The 18,902-nt window shown below is 36.0% G+C and overlaps 1 protein-coding gene across 1 annotated transcript in view; it reads right to left on the minus strand.

The window, feature by feature from the left end:
- Positions 1-18,902, minus strand: part of ADHFE1 (alcohol dehydrogenase iron containing 1) — a 1,104,832-nt gene that overhangs the window by 649,160 nt on the left and 436,770 nt on the right. The window contains exon 8 of the mRNA XM_044067374.1: positions 9,076-9,181. Within this exon, the coding sequence (XP_043923309.1) occupies positions 9,076-9,181 (106 nt within the window). The remainder of the gene's footprint in view (positions 1-9,075; positions 9,182-18,902) is intronic.

Consider the following 18,902-nt stretch of genomic DNA (forward strand, 5'->3'; position numbering starts at 1 on the left):
TTATCAACTGAGCAGCACAGCGATAGGGGCAGCTTTTGCCCCCACGTATGTAGACTAAGACATGTATAGGATATTTTGAAGTAGTTTTTCTTGATGACCATCACATTAATTCCCCCTCAAAAGAGATTGAAATGCGGAGACATTATCTTGATGATTCCTGTCTTCCGTGGAGGGGGTTTAGTCAGCACTTTTTAAGGAATTTGCATTATTAATGATGCTGATTTTCGGTTGAAATTCACCTAGTTATACCATCTTTTTACTATGAATTTTCTTAATGTCTCTGTAATCAAACCCCTTGATGGCACAGTTTAGATGTTTGATAATAGGAAGCTATTTACTTGTAACACTTTGTGCTAGACAGCAGCTGCCATCCACAACATAATACTAGGAATGTTCCCTATTCACAATTTCTAAGGGCCAAAACTGATTGCACTCACTGTACTGATGTTGAGAAGTTGAAAAAAAGAAACAAGATTTTTGGCATGTGGTTATACAAATTATACGGTTTCTAAATCGACTAACTGCTCTAAAAATAAATCTAGATCAGACCTGCTTGGTTATCTAAGCTTCTGAAAATGTCAATCAAGAAACCCTGGACAACAGGTTTTCTTTAATGCATAGTACAAACCTATTTAAAATCAAGTCCATTATACTACAACACTGAAACATTCTGTCCAATGAACATTTTGTCCTCTCGCGGGTGAACAATCATACACACACACGCACGCACAAACTTCCAAAGCATAAACATTTACTCCAGATCATATTACATCAAGTATTTTCAGAGAGAGACAGAGACTAAATCCCTCCTTAAAATGGAGAACATAAATATCTGTGCAGTGACTGAGACCTGGTTGAAGGCTCCAGAGAGCACCCCTGCACTACCAGGCTATAACTCATACCACACTTTTTGGCCATGTAACACCAAAGGCAGAGGTGTGTCCATATTCATTAAGGATATCCACACCTCCAGGCTAATTGCTCAGCATAATGCATCCGAGGTTGTCCAAGTGCAACTAACTCTGGGCAAAACTGCAATCCAAATTGTAGCTTGCTACAGATCCCCCACCATGCCCCAGGATTCCCACTCCTCTTTGCCTGATGTACTGGAAAATATTAGGGTTCAACCAAACACCCTAATAATGGGCGACTTCAACTACCCCACCATTAACTGGGAAAACTACTTGTGTACCAACTCCTTAGCTCAACGCATTTTGGAATTCATAAACTCCAATGCCCTGGATCAACTTATCCACACCCCCCATCAGGGGCAACAATATCCTAGACCTAGTCATTACCAACATGAATGATCGGTGTTCCACACCTGAAGTCAACTCCTCGGTCCGATCCGACCATAAGCTAATCGCCCTTGATATCCACATCCCCCCCCCCCATTAAGGAAACCACAGTAAAAAATTTCTCCAATGCCAACTTCATGCTTCTTAAGACAGAAGTGGTGAACTTCATGACACCCATGCAGATGGACAATACAGTTACAACTGCTGAATCCTACACAAATACACTCTATAAGCACTTACACGAGTGCATGGATCGTGTTGTCCCAAACAGAACCAAGACGCTATCCTCCAAAAGAAGGAAGCCAATCTGGTGGTCCCCTGCAAACTATACAACAGAAGGAAGAAGCTGTTGCAAGAAAGAGTAACATACCATGAATGGAGGAGCTCCCTGGTCAGCCTCAGTAAAAAGTTGAGATCCTTATAAGATCCTCCAAAGCTAGCTACGAAAACAAAATCGCCACTAATTCTAAGGACAACCACAAAGCATTCTATAGCTATGTCAAAAATGGCGATGGCAACACCCAGATCTGCTCTGAGTTACAGTACAACGGCACGAAAATTACTGAACCAACTGATATTGCCAACATCCTGGCAGATAGGTTCAGTGCTAACTTTACCCCCACCCCCCCACCCCCTAAGGGGACCATATCTATACAGGAAGAATGCAGAGTCCCTGTAATCACAACTAAGCAGGTAAAAGCTGCACTCTCTAAAGCCAAAAACACAGCATCCATGGGACCGGGCAACATCCCAGGCTGCATTTTACACGAACTTCAGAATGAACTGGCCCCCCACCAAAGCACCATGTTCAATAATAACATTGCATCAGGCTTTGTGCCTACTGAATGGCACACAGCAACAGTTATCCCACTCCACAAAGGGGGAGCCACCACTGATCCCGGGAACTATCACCCTATTAGCCTGATGAGCCTGGTCTGCATGGCCATGGAATGTATCATCATGGAACTCATAAACAAAGACATTGGTAACCTCCAAACTCTGGATCTCACCCAGTTCGGGTTTGTGAAATGCAGATCATGCCTCCTGAACCTGATCGACTTCTTTGAGGCAGTCACCGAAGCCGTAGATGAGGGTAAGGTGGTTTACACAGCCTATCTTGACCTCGCCAAGGCTTTCAACACCATCCCTCATTCTGGAATTATAGCTAAACTCACTAAACTAGGTATAAATCCCTACATCATATGATGGGTTGCCAACTGGCTCACTGACAGAACCCACACTGTAAAAGCTGCAGACTCCAAATCTGACCTCAAACCAGTGACAAGTGGAGTACCACAGGGTTCAGTCCTGGGATCGCTCCTGTTTGGTATCTACTTCTCTGAAGTACAGGCTAACACAGAAGGCCTCTGGCTAACGAGGTTCGCAGATGACTGCAAACTAGGAGCCATAGTCAAGTCCACAAATGATGTGGACATCCTACAAAATGGCCTCGCAGAGACAGATGCCTGGTGTCAGAGCCATGGCCTCAAGCTCAATGTCAAAAAGTGCAGTGTCACCCCTTTTGGTAAAAACTCTGTACCCATGAACTACCACATAGGCATCAATCTACTTAACACCGAATGTGTGATAAGAGACCTTGGGACCCAGGTGGACAGTAGTCTCTCCTTTGATAGTCACATCGCCATAGTAGTCAGGCAGTCTTCTAAGTGGCACACCTCATCATAAAAGGGTTCTCATCCAGGAAAAAAAAAAGAGGTCATTGTACCCCTCTACTCGACACTCAGACCGATTATAGAGTACAATGCCCCTTTTGTAATGTACCTCACAAGACATATGCAGCAGCTGGAAAGACCACAGAAGTACCTCACAAAAAGGATTACTGGCCTCAAACAAATGCCCTACACTGACCACCTCAAAAAACTCCAGCTTTACTCCGTAGCATATCGCCTATTCCAAGGTGATTTCTACCTAACATATACAGCTATGTCAAACCCAGAGCTGTTGGACATGCTACACCTAAAGAAATCCTAATCCCTCCGAGCTACATGCTCTAGGGACCTAAACCTTGTCACCACAATAAACAGGACATGCTGGAGGGATAGATTCCTGTCCCAGAGACTTCCCATACTCTGGAACAGGCTACCCATCTATGTCAAGCAAAGTTCTTCATTAGCACTCTTCAAGAAAAATCTTGATGAGTGGATGGGAAATAGGAAATACACCCTGGGGATCACTTCTATGTCTCTGCTTGACAGTGGCACAGGAAAATAACCTTCTTGGGTGGCATAAGCTTACGTAGGCCCTTGGGCCGATAGCCTAGTACCTACCTATGAACCTATGAATTACTATTACCTTTTCAAAGAGTACACCTCAGATGATTCAGTGTGGTCAAGTGAACAAAATGTCTGATAGCAGTAAAATAATCAGCTTGTTTCTCATGTACATGCACAGGTGTACATACACAGGCACACACACACACACAAACTCCAACTCCTGTCATCACGTCTCATCACATTGCTGGTCCAATATAACCATAAATAATACTTCTCATCCCCAAATTAGAAAAATAAATACACAGATTTCAGGAAAAATCTCTGATTCATCAAATGAATTATGTCCTAACCTCAAGTCCTGGATTGGCCTCCCTGACATCTAAATGAGTAGTGGTACATGGTAGCATGTGATATGCCTAATGCATTAACAAATCACATTACTACGCATTATAATCAGAAGCAAGAATTAATGCTATTTAGTTACTCTTCAGTCCTGCTGCATGCAATTCAGTAGTTTTTGGTGCTTTTGTCTCTTTATTTTTAATTATAGGACAAAATACTTAAGAGCTAAATAGATCAGACTGTAACATTAAAAAGGGGGAACACAGACGAAAAAGACATCAAGGAACCAACTTCACTCTATATATTTATTTTTAAATTACTACTAGGCTGATATCAGAAGAATTGTACTTGATAAAGTGAGACTGCTGTCAGGCACTGCAATGTCTAGGAGATAAGAGAAATCACTTCTGTCTTGTTTATTTAAATATCGTATTAATTCATAGGTTCATAGGTTTGTACTAAGCTAACTGCCCTTGCGAGCCATTTTAAGCCTAGCCCAATTATCCCTTGTGAGAACCAAACCCTGCACCTTGTGTTTCTAAGGCAAACGCCTTAACCATTAGGCCACCCTCCCAACCCCAACTTCAGTTTTTCATATGCCTACAATTAATTTATTACAAGCTGGCTTGCTATTTACTATAGCTTATTTATTACACATTTGCTTATTTATTATACATTTTTGGTGTTTAAAGTATGATGTAAATTTAAGGAAGATAACAGTCAATGGATGGGGCTATTGTAGTGAAGGTTATGAAATACTTTTTTCTATTAACTTAGACCAACAATTTACTATATATATTATATTTATATACACTTTACTATTTTTGATCATATCTACATACTTTTTGATTATTTCTACATACATTTAGGGTAGAGTTACTTTTTTCTTTAATTAGGTTGGCTTTATGTGTTGATCACTGACCATACCATAATGCTATATAACTACTAAACCCATCCTTGTTTTCAGATTTGCACTAAGGCTATATCTTTGGGAAAACTGTGGTCTCCATTTTTCCCCTTATCTTTTGACAAGATTTAGAAATAACTGCAAGAAAAACCTAGCCAAGCTAGAGTTTTCCCTGTGTAACACTTTAAACCTCCTGTAGTAGAGGCCCACGGGATATATGCAAATGATCCCTTATGGATAGCAAGTCTTTCAGCTACATGGCCTCTGAATGTCCATCACTTTTTTTTACTTTTTAAGGTCCCAGGGACCAAAGATGGTTCGGAGAGTTCAATGATTTGATCAGGGCAAACATAACTCCTTGATATTTATGTGCTGGCATCCATTTTTGGTGTCCCACACTCCCTGCACTTTTATCTCTCCTGAAACTGCTCCCCAAGTAAACTCTGAAGCGTCTGCAGTAACTGACTGCTTTGGAGTAGGGAGGGAGAAGGGGAGTCCTGGATTTAACAAAAAGAAATTCTCTTCTGACAAACCCCAGTACTGGGATCTGAAAAGATAAAGGGTGTTAATGTTGGGAATAAAGACATTTCAGGTACCATTGCATCTTTCTCATGTGGAATCTTGCCAGGGGTATAATAGAATCAGAGATGCCACGAGACCCATAATCCTTAAGTGTTCTCTCACAGTAACCGAAGTCTGAGTAAAAAACCTTAGAAACAGATCTAAATAAAGATCTAATTTTTTGTGTGGAAGAAAAGCTCTTTGAACTGAATTGTTTGAGCACAATCCTGTGTGAGGGAATCAAGAACATTTTGAATATTCTCCTGGAATCCCAGCTCGTGCAAGAGATCTCTCACCCGAGAGAGAAGAGACAAAGAGAGAGAGAGGAGACAGGGACAGATTTCCAACATTTGTAAAATACTCTGCAAAGATAAGCAAATTATCTAAATATGGAAACATGTGGACACCCTGTAGCCTGCAATAAGCTATAATTGCACACAGACATTCTATGAACACCAGTAGTGCAGTGGATGGTCCAAAAGGCACAGTAGACAACTGATAATGTGATCCATACACACAAAACTTTAAGAAATGCCTGAAATCTGGATGAATAGGAATGTACTAAGTGTCTTTTAAGTCAAGTTTTACTAGGAGACTTGAAAGAGGAAGACGACGTAACAGGTTGTGAAGTGACTTCATTTTGAATTTGGGCACGATCACAAACAGGTTTAGGAAAAAAAGATCCAAAACTGGTCTCCAAGCATTTCCCTTATTTGGCAATAGGAACATCTTTGAATAAAACTGGTTCTATCTCTTTGGGACAGCATGTGATGAAGAACAGATGAAAAGAGTCTCATCTACATAATGAGGAATGACCCTCAGGAAAAAAGGAATTTCCTCACACTGCCATCTATAACCCTGATGAATGACTTTCAGAACCCATTTGTATGAAACAATCTGTTGCCAAAGAGAAAATGGAGATTTAGACTTTCTGGAAGAGAAGAAGGGCCGAGGTGGGATGGCGTCACAGGGTCTCTTGATTAGTCATTCAGACTTGTTGGAGTGTCCTTGGTTTTTGGAGGTTTGACTTCTTTTTCAAACCTCCTTGCCACTTCTTCTTAAACATCTGTTTACCTGAATTCTGTTCAGACTGTTTATTCTGTTTTTTTGACAAAACTGAATGAGGAGAAAGAAAATCTTTTGGACTATGTGGAAAAGGAGGGCTGGAAAATCTTAAGAGATTCCCTGGATCAGCTTGCCTCTTTCATCATATTTTTTATCACCTCTGTAGCAGAGGGGCCAATCACTAACTCTCTATCCAAGGGAGAATTTAAAATCTCATTTTTTATATCATCTGGGATGTTCTGAGAATGTCGCCAAGCAAGCCTCCTTACAACAGTACCAGTGGCCATAGCTCTGGAAGAAGTATCAACATGAATCTTACACACACTGCAAACAATAAGTACTGACCTATGCATTAAAAAAAAAAACTTAAGATACTCAAATCACATTTTTCTTCCCAAGAAGAAACTGTAGATGAAACATCCTTCATACTTTCATAGTATCCCAGAAGATCCTTTAACACGTGAGCTGACAATTTAAAATTCAGAAAATCAAAGTTGCAGAAGTATGCACTTTATTCCCATACATATTAAAAATGTTCCCATCCTTACTACAAATAGTAGGATTGGAATTAACTAAGTGCTTAGTAGCAGTCAACTAAGGCTATAGATGCTGTGTCAGGTTTGGGAATACTTTATAAAAATTTAAGAGACTGAGGAACTTCATACATCCTATCTGCCTTTTCAGGGACAGATGGATGACTACCAGGAAAACTGCAGCAGTAAGATACACATCCTCTAAAGTGGACAGGAAGAATTGGTGTAGATTCTGGAAAGTCCATCCGTAACAACGCATAGTATTTTCTTTGGGAACAATAAACCTCAATGTTCTCACTGAAAACACTGGGACATACTAGCCATGGTGTCAGAGAAAGAGAACCTCCAACAGGTAGAATCACAAACTGAGCTGTCCTCTAAGTCTAAACCAAAAATCTGAAGACAAAACCCTGAATCTGTCCCTACATCTTCCTGTTCAGCTTCAGAATCTTGAATCTCCTTAAGCAAAGAGGCATCCCTCTTTCTTTTATGAGAAAATACTCTACGAGAAGGATCAACAGCCTGAATTAAACCCCGAGCCAGTCCCAGTAAAACTACTTCTATCCAAAGAAATTTGAGGAGAAGATACATGCTTGGTTTTCAGTTTCTTTTTGACAGGAAAAATGGGGCCAACCATGTTACTAATGGCAGCTCCTGCTTACCAATGGGCACAGCATTCTGACACAACAAGGAAACCTTCCCTGTTCCCTCTCCCATGACCAACAAGAGTGGATCTCCCTTGCCCACTGATGGGGACTCCAACAGACACTGAGTACATGGCTAACTTCCTGTTCATAGTGGCTGTAGGTGCTACACCAGAGGGGTCCAGGGTAAAAGATGAGTGGTCTGAGGTACAACAAATGGCCATAGCAGAGTCACATACCTGTGGCTTAGGCAAATTGTTAGCCCGCTGTGGTGGCAAAGGTTGTTTTTTCTTAATTTTTTCTTTTGGTGTCTGGAAAAAGGACCGACTGTGAGACTGATAACCTGTTCCATGGTCAATCTGAAAATGGTGCTACTTTCCTGGGGAAGACAAGCAACAAATGCTGGTAAAACTACCAGTCCACATCCACATAAGTTACTTTTTTTGACAGAAAGAACATGGTAAAAATAATTTCTAAACACTATGGTGGCACCACAATAGAAAAATAAATATAATTTCTCCACAAAAATATATATGATCAGTTAGTTTACACTACTTTTAAACGGACAGACAAAATGTGTGCTCCATTTAAAAGTGTGTTACAGTCTCGAGACAGTCCACTGAAACACAACACTCCTAACTTTAAAATAACTTTCCTGCAGAGGAAATTAGTAAAAATTGAGTAAATATATGAAAATGGAGGTTTTCTCTAAAAGAAACTTATCTGCCCAGCAAAGAAAAGAACAAACTGACTGATCATCAAAATCCACAGAGGAGTGTACTCTTCGGCATCAGAAAAGCACTGAAGGACTTTGCGCCTTGTCTTCTAGTCAGCTCAGCTCAAGCAGCTTGACAGTTTGGACACATGGAAGGTGCCCTGAAACTTTGGAAGCTGGACCACCTTTATATCCTTGACAGGATATAACTCGTATAGCTAAGGCTACTGCAGCAATGATCAATATTAAGATTTTTTTTTTTTTTTTTACAGGACTGCAACCCCTAAAATTATGGCATATTAACTCAGAGATTGTACAACAGTAGAGAAAGTAGATGTTTCCTAATACCCGTTTTATTTTGTGGTTTGGTATTTTTTATTTTGGTTATTTCCTAATACCCACTTATATGCAATCTCGATCGTTCTGTGTAACCATGTTGACATACAGAAACACTACTAGTTTCAGCAGAAAGTTTAAGAAGCTTTAATTTGATCTAGTGTTTGGCAACCACATATATCTAACTCTGCCTCTCTATATATCTATGTATGTGTGTGCACTGACAGAGAGAGGTGATGAACATGTATGTGTTATATAATATATGCTTTTTTATTTAAAATGATAGAGCATGCAACTTTTTAAGCAAGTAAGTGAAATATCTGCCATCAGATCAGATTATCATAAAAATCAAGATAGAAGGACAAGCGTTAGTGCTTGTAATGTGCTATTTGTCAGCTGTGCAATGCAAAGTAGTTTTTAAACATTCCAGAAATGCTTACCAAAGTACATCAAAGCCACTGTTTGCTGCTAGCCTAGTAGGCATATGCAATGTGTGTAATGGGTCCACAATTCCTAAATGAGGCCTAATAGCTCTGCTGGCAATTCCTATGTAATAAAAATAAATACAAATAATTATATACTGACATGCTAAAAATGAGGAGCAGATTACCTGTTTTTAATTGAAATAGGTTGTGTGTTAAAAATGTTTCACTGGTGTAAAATACTATAATGGCAGCATATTTCCCTGTAGAATCTTAAAATAACTGTACAATGTAAAATATTAGAACATTGAAATATCGATCATCAAGGTAGACACACAGAACGATGGCCATTAAGAATCCAAAATTAAGGAAAAACTTTTATATCAGTAGTCAGATAAAAATAACCCTAGTGTCTGCCACTCCACCAAACATGTAAACGCTGGCAAGAACAAAGGAGACTGAGGTGGGATATCACAAAGCCCAAGCTGAATGGCAGCAGCTTTTATATGTAAACTAAACCTAAGTGCAAGTGGTAAAAGTGATTTTAAAATAGCATTATACAAAAACAGAGTTAGTAGATGACCTCTGTGTGCTGCAGCTGGTTTATGCAAATAAATGTGCAGATTGTTCAGCACAAAACACAACAGTTATTTAACATATAGCACCAAAGTCACTTTAATATCCAGCATGTCTTGGAAGTGGCAGTCCAGCTTAATAAAAACATACACAGGTTCTGTCAACAAGTTAAAAATGGACACAAAAGCAGCCAAAATAAAAACAATGATATCTGAAGTCTGCAGAGCATATAGCTGGCTAAAACACTCTAATACTTAAGGTTGGCTCTCAGCTGTTCAGCACAGCATAGTTCAAGGACAAGAGGCCTTGCTATATAAACATGAATCTCAGAAGGATGTCAGAGTGAACAGCAATTAAAATTGAGTCAAGCTGTGGTTCTCTGAGCAGTCCATTTGCCAGTGTTCTTTGTCTAATCCCTTAACAACTCAAAAAAAATTTAGAATGTTATTACCTGACTATCTAAATCCAGAACATGTCAATAAATACTGTTTGCTGTTGCTGCTCAAGACATCAGATTTGTTTTATTTTTATTACATACTACCCCCCATCTGCCAGCCATCAAGTATCCCCCCTTCTAGATCCCCATTCATTCCCCAGTGATGGGAAATCCCCATATCCACTGAGCTGAGAGCTGTGCATGTATGTATATGTGTGTGTGTGTGTGTGGGGGGGGGGTGCATCATACAGTCACACATTGGAGCTGCTTATGCCCTTGCCAGCATTCTAACTATATAGATATTTTACTGTGAATGGCTTAACCCCTCTTCTGATGCTGTTGTTCTACACTTATATTGACAAGGCTACTGTCACTGTCTTGGGTGGTCATGCTCATGTCCTCCCTGTCTAGCTCCCACATCCTGATATGCCTCAGCCTTCCAGCGTGGCTGTGTTAGCAGAACAGTGGCATAAGGCAGTTGGGCTAATATTCCTGACCCCCAAGCATGAGCATGCTCATCCTCCCAGCTCATGTTGCTAAGTGATAGAACTACTAATCAAACTTGAGTCACATGAGCCATAGTCAGAGCTTCTCCCTCTAAGCCGCTAGTGCAGGCTATCAAATTCATTTTCGGGTAAGGTGGCAGATACGAATTCACGAGAGTGGTACCACACTGAAATTACATTGGCTGTTAGCATTACTCCTTAAGAGCCTGCTTTTTGCTCTTAACCAGTACTTAATGCTCATATTTATTCTTCTGCTCCTGTAGTTAGCAGCTGCTACTGCATAAACAGCTGACCACTGTAAGTCATTAGCACAGAAAAAAAACAAGCAGCATATGTAGATATATATATATATAGATATATATATATATATATAGATATATATATATATATATATATATATATAGATATATATATATATATATATATATATATATATATATATATAGATATAGATATATACACACATGCCCACATACATACATAATACACGTGTGTGTGTGTGTATGTATGTGTGTATATGTGTGTGTGTATATATATATATATATATATATATATATATATATATATATATATATGGGGCTGCTTTGTTTTATTGAAAACTCATTTCACTGAATTTGAATTCAGCCTGACCAAATAGTTGAAAGCTCAAATTACTGAAAACTCATTTCACTGAAGTGAAGTACTGTCACTGTATAGAGTACTGTAAGGCAAGTAAAAGGTATATACTCTTTTCCCCACTGTAGTGCGATCCTGGAGTTGGTATAAATAATTAGGGTGTGTGAGGGTATATACCTTTTACTTGCCTTACACTACTGTACACAGTGCCAGTACTTCACTTCGGTGAAATGAGTTTTCAGTAATTTGAACTTTCAGCGATTTGGCCAGGGGGAATTCAAATTCAGTGAATGAGCTTTTAATGAAACAAAGTAGACCCATATATATATATATATATATATATATATATATATATATATATATATCTATAGTAAACCAAAAAGGTGTGTAAAAGAGTGGCAACGACCACTAATAACATCCAATGAACCACTCCTTGAGCCAAAAACCTACGACAACCATATAACAAACACCTTTATTCAGGCCACATAAGATGATCCACTGTACACAAAACGAGTCAGCAATCCAACAATCCAAAATGGTAAAATAATCCACAGGATAGGTCAAGCTGGCCGATAGACTTCATCAGAACAATTAATAGTAGGTACTAACACCATTTTTATATGTACCTAGTACCATCAATTGAAAAGAACCAATTCAAAATTAAAGTGACAGTGTGTTTTTAACCTTAAAAACTTAAACTCCCCAAACAAAACTATTTATCTTATAAAACATTCATTCAATTATACAAATCTTTTTAATAAAAAAATCTTTCTAATAAAAAATGTATTATTCTGAAAAATGAAGTTTTTTAAAAATAAATTTTTTTTTAAAAAAACTGAGGTTGTCAAGGTTGAATGAAAAGTTAAAACCAGTATCAAAACTGTGTTGTTCGATATCTCAATTCAGGTTTTAAGCTGATGTGTTCGTTTAAACCTGGGGGAACTGTTGCATTTAACCTCAACTGCCATCTAACCTCAGCCCGAAGTAACTGATTTCCCCAGTCACCCCCCCTAAAGTTCTTACCTACAATCTCCAAAATACTAAATCTAAAAAAATGGTCAGCATGGCTAACTTTAGTGTGTTTATATAGGGCGTTGTTGTCATCCTTTTTCAAAATACTATACATGTGCTCATATATTCTCCTACTCAAACGCCTTTCTGTTTTTCCAACATAAAAGTGACCACAGGTCTGACAAACGGCTAAATATATTAAGCCCTGAGAGGTACATGTACCTGCCACAAAGTTGACTATTATTTGGTTAGGTATATATATATATATATATATATATATATATATATATATATATATATATATATATAAACACACACATATATAAATAAATAAATATATATATATATATATATATATATATATATATATATATATATCAATATAAATATATATATATATATATATATATATGTGTGTATGTATGTATGTATATATATATATATATATATATATATATATATATATATATATATATGTAAAAGTATTTGCTTGCAGTAATTTATGTCATTATAAACCCTTTTATAGAGGACTTCTAAGGGGAAAACATCACTCCAAACTGAGAGTAGTAAAACATACTATAGAAATGTTGGCTGATTATCTACAGTAAGAAAATAACATAAATGAAGCACAGGGGAAATGATTACAATCAACATAGTTAAACAAATTTTGCTTACAACATAAAAAGCTGCCAAATAAAACTTTAGTTGAGATAAGAGAGAAGGACTATCAAAATACTAAGTAGATGAAGAATATACTCCATTCTATGAAATTCCACTGCTTAATTACTGTAATGGGAACCTTTTTTCAAAATATAAATTGTCAAGTAGTTCTCTTGAGTCACAGTACTGCTACCATTTTTCCCACAATTTATTGATTCCTTTTTCTGCCTCTACTATCCTGTAGTACGGCTAGCTGGCAGGTTTATTTATTTATATCTGTTACCTGGGAATGCTTAACTGGAAAAACCTATTTTCAGTGGCGTGTACAACAGAAGAAAAAAGATATCCAAGCAATACTATTTAAGCAATAAGCCATGACTGGGTTTGGGTAATGCTGGATTTACCCACAGATGGTGTGGTTTGATCACAAAGGCAAAGCATACGTGATCAAACAAAGACAAACTGTCGGTAAATGTACATGACCCATACCCAGTTGTGTGTTACTGTTATTATACAATGACATTACTCAAGAAATAAATTGCTTACCTTTCTTTAATAATGTCTTTGTATAATTGTGACGAAATACACCAGTATGTTCAACAGATGCAATGAAGAAAAAAGAATCTCTGTTGCTTTTTTTTTTGTTAGTATGAGTAAAAAATGTGGACATTCTCTAAAAATACAGATAGTTTAGAGGTAAGACAGTGTAGAAATACAAGGTAAATCAAGTATGTTTCTGTTTCTTTAGTTTTGCAGATATTACCTGATTTTTCTTGTATTTGATTTATACTCCATGGCATACATCAAAAGAAAAGTCTGGCCACTCAATGGGACTTCAGACAGCCAGACTTTTTTTTCAATTGGCATATACTCAATTGACAACATGCACACTGGTTGAGCTGACTAATCAGCATGCACATTTTTTAATACTAATGAGAAATCATTGTATAATTTAAGATATACTGTGGAGCAACTTATAACAAAACAAAGCAAGTGAAATAATTTAGGCATTATTAGCAATCTAAGCTAGGCAGTAGGATAGCAGTACTAGAATGGATAGTAACACAAGTTCTTAACTACAATCCTACACCACCACTGACAAGACTTTATACCATATTTAGACCAGTGATTTCTCAGGGATAACTATAAACAATTCTAGACCGCAAATCCCATAGCATTATTCATCTGCTTTGGGTTAGTGGCACTGGAATTTTGTAATAGATGTCTAAGTGCAAGTTAATTTCATTCATGAATTTTGATAACACACTTAGCTCTGGAAGGATGCAAAAAATGACCAGTCATGTGGAGGACACATAAGGATCATCTAATATCAATGAAAGAAAGTAATAACAAGTAATAACAAATGGAGAAATTTCAAAGTGACACACAGTGCTGCATTATGACCGGATTGTAGCAATCTGTGTGTTATAAATAAAATGCAAATCAAATTAGACAGCTCCAAGAAACAATATATATGCAAAGTCAAAGTAAACTTTATTGTCAATCAGATATACACAGCAGTGCAAGATGAACGAAATTATGTTGGTTTGGTCCCCGTGCAAAACATAACAATGAACACACAGTTTGAATGACAGTAAAACAGTAACACAATACATTACCACAATTGGACAGGAAGACATTAGATAATATTATACTAGTAGGTATTGCAAAGACTATGACTTCACAATGTCATTGCTTAAAATATTGCACTTTATTAGTTGTATGATATATTCTGATGTTCATGTTGAACATATATAGAGTGGTAGAAATAATAGCATAAGAAATCAGGCTAACTGCAACTTCACAACATTTTTGAATAATGTTTTATATATTAATAACAAAACCATAAATGAGAAAGTATAGGACAATTACAAAAAGCTTAGAAAAGTGAAGGGAAAAGAGAAGGTCTTTACTGAGGTCCTGAGAATGTAGTCTTACTGATGTCATCTGCTCTGTTTATTTATTGCCTGGTTATTAGCAGTGAGATATGCATAGTATTAATAATGTTTATGTAAAAATCTGCCTGACTGAGGGTTGCACTATGAAATTTAAGGAAATATGCCCTATACAATGACAAAATGTACACGGAAAGGTTTATCATGAGATAATGGAAGCATTTTAACAGTAATGCCTATCTCATAACATTATTACTCTAGAAATAAATATCTCCACATGATCACCATTTAAACTGAGTAAACATGAAACAATTTAAGATTTTTTTTTAAATTTCTAAAATTAGAACAGACTTAAATGCATCCCTTATTTCACATATTTGTAGCAAGTCACTGAAAAAGATAAATAAAACTTACATATTTCTGATAAAATGATAAATCACTTATTTTCTTGTTACTTCAATGAACACTTGGACAATGTAGACAACAAAACTCGTCATTTAAGCTCATTTAAGAAAGATTTCAGTCTCTGCTGACTATAAAATTGAATAAAAAAGGCACGTCAGTTTTTGGAATACCATATGTTTATACTGTTAAGTCAATAAATTTTATCAAGTAATTGGACTCTATAATAAAATCTCAGGAAGCTTTCACCCTAATATGGCATATTATAATTATGAATGACCAAAACTGTACACAAACCAGCAAAATAACAAATAGAAAGCGTAATGGTCAATGGATAAAACAACTCTTTTATTAGACTACTGTTAAGCGCTTTTCATTTGTCTCAAATAGCAAACTTCATCAGAAACTAACAAAAAATAACAACCACTCACTTATATAACCAAAATTACCACAATTTCCCTACAAACAGGAGGTGCCATATCTTATATCTTTACTTAAAGATACATAACTTCATCACATTAAATATTACTTTTTAAACTTGCTTATTAAAAATTATTATAACATTATAAAAATTATAAAAATTGTTACTATAAAAATTAAGTACCTGATCATTACAACCAACATGCATCATAATAGTACTTCATTACTTAACTATAAATACTGGAAGTATCTACTTATGGAAATGTCGTAACCATGAACCCATGATGTGTTAATGAAAAACAAAAAAAAAAACAAAACCTACTAAACATATATGTAAATTTCAGAAACTCTGGTGATATCAAAGGGTTTAAAAATCAAATAAAATCAAATAATAGAAATATAAAAAATATTTATATTCATATATGTATTTGCAATTCAGCCCATTAACTTAATTATGTGAATGAACTATGACAATATTATTTTGATTATTTTATTTTGCTATTATGTACCATCTTGCTAATGCCTTTAATCTAAGTATACTGTTAATAGTGCAATAATCACTGAGTCCTGGCCATACACATGAATGCAATTGCAGTTGCCAAATTAATTCAGCCTTTTCTAACTGAACTGCCCAAGGACCACCTCTATCCTGCTCATTAATTTGTTGTGTAACACAAAATTTGAATAGGTGGTCTTTGTATTTATTTATATGTTTTGCTAATGCATTTAACACCCCTTTTCTAATAGCATAAATGTGTTCATATATTCTTTCTTTAAAACTCCTAGTTGTATTTCCTATATAATATGCTGGACATAACTGGCAAATAGCAACATAGACAACCCTACAAATGAATTTACCAGGAATTCGATACTTTTTATTTTGAATCTCAACAAACTGACCTTGGTATATATAACTGCAATAATTACACATTCCACACCTTCTCATACCCATATGAAGATTGTTCCTTGGTTTCTTACAATGCTCGATTAAATTCTTAAGATTTTTACCTTGCCACCATTTTTAATCCATCCCTTAATTTAGCCCTAAATGTTGCATCATAAATGACTGCCCAATTTTTTACCACAATGGCCTTTATTTCATAAAAATGTGTATTAAACATTGTTATAAACGCAATCAAGCAAATTGTGCCTCATTAGATCTTATCTGATATTCTTCTATTTGGTAATTAAGAATTGGAGCAAAATGCCCATACAATCTTTTTACCCGCCCTCATTTTATATATATATATATATATATATATATATATATATATATATATATATATATATATATATATATAAAATCAAGCATATTTTCTGAATACCCTTCTCCTGATGAACATTCTTTTAAGTAACCCACATTCTACTTCAAAGTCCGCATCCAAGCTTACCATTCTTTCAACTCAGATGACCTGCCTTTTTACCACTGCTTTTTTATTTCCTCTAGGATATGAAATGGTGAAATGCAAAAAAAGAATTTGAAAACATTGATTTTATATGGATTTTTGCCTTAAATCTTTTGTTTACCCTATCCTTACTTAAGTTGACATCCAAAAAATTAATTTCTTGGTTACTAACATCATGGGTAAAATTTAAATAATTAGTAGTGTTGTTAATATGGCAAAGAAAATTTTGGAGAGTTCTTTCATCCCCTTTCCATAATATAAAAATATTGTCCAGGTAACGCAAATATAGGCTTATATACTTACTATAATTACTACTAAGAACATATTGTCTCTTCCATACCGCCATAACCAAATTTGCAAATATTGTTCAACATGGGGAACCCATGGCAACCTCCATCTGTTGGGCACAGTACTCATCCCCAAATGTTATGTAATTATTTTTTAAAACAATATCAAATAATTCCATATGCAGATTAACTTCATCCTGTGAGACTCCCTGCTCATAAAGATATTCTTCTACAGCTTCAATACCCTCCTAGTGTGGGATAACAGACAAAAGATCCTTTATATCTACAGTTAAAAATAACACTTCATCTGTAAATACACATTTTCCTATTAACTCCAAAAAATTCAATGAGTCCCTACAAATTTGCGGTTGGTTTTCCAAGTATTTCTTCAACTTATTATCCAAAACCTTTTCACAGGCATACGTTAATGAGTTACGCCCATCTACAATGGGAAGAAAGGGGGGATTATTAATATCCTTATGTATTTTAGGTGATCCAAACAGTTGGAATAGTGGGGGAGATCATATTTAAGTAATTAAATGCATCAATGTCAATCCTACTTTCCAAGAACACATCATTAAGCATCTCACTGATTCTTCTATATGCCATATTTAACTAATTTTTACTTATTTGCTCATATTTCTCTGTGTTAAGAATGGCATTGACTCTCCTATTATCATCAAATATATCCATTATTACTAAACCCCCTCCCTTATCCATTTTCATGATTCTAATATTCTGCTGCATTAAGAATGCCAATATATCTCTCTCATTATCAGTTAAATTATGTCTATAGTGGCTAGTCCTTTTTGTCAATGCATGTCTAATATCCAATTCACATATTTTTTCATACATCAAAACCGGATGCAGGGGAGAGTTAAAGGTACTACTAATACGTAATCTATTTTGGTAATTGTCATTATTAACATTATCAAATAAAATTCTAAAATTCAACTTGCGCAAAAAGATTTTTAAATCTATTAAGGCTACCCTAGTTTCTTGTGTTGGCAAAAAAGTTAAACCCTTACTTAGTAGATTCACCCTAGTTTCATCAATAATATTGTCCAAAAAATTATACATTTTAAAATCCTTAACAGTATTAGACACTATAACAGGTTTTTCATTAACATTACTATTTCCTTGAACCAATATAGCCCTTAAATTATTACCAGAATTACTGAAAACATCATTACAGTGATTAATATTAATAACATCTCTTACATTTTCCAATAATGAAAGTTCTTCATTCTCAATGAGTATGCATTGAACAGTATTGGCATTAAAATTACTATCTAAACTAAAAAAGTTATCCATAAAATTAATGTTGGCATCATTATTGCCATTGTTCATGGTCAGCGGTCGTATCTCATGAACCTGCCCCATCCCTGGTAGCCCCCCTCCCCCTCTGGTTCCTCCTGGACAGACTAAGAATTTTGATTGTCCGACCAGTTAGAGTTATTATTGATATTATTTCTGTAACAAATTCTTTTTGATCTCCTCAAGGGTGGATAATTCTATTCATTAGCAATCAAATGTTCTTCTTGCAAACTGATTTGCGATTCATTCTCACTTGAGGCTAATTGTCTTCGCCCCTTGTTCTTCAATATTACTCCCTGTTCGATCCATAGTTT

The sequence above is a fragment of the Protopterus annectens genome, chromosome 3.part1 (assembly GCF_019279795.1).
Source record: "Protopterus annectens isolate FY-2018-M chromosome 3.part1, PAN1.0, whole genome shotgun sequence".
In the NCBI taxonomy this organism is placed as follows: domain Eukaryota; kingdom Metazoa; phylum Chordata; order Ceratodontiformes; family Protopteridae; genus Protopterus; species Protopterus annectens.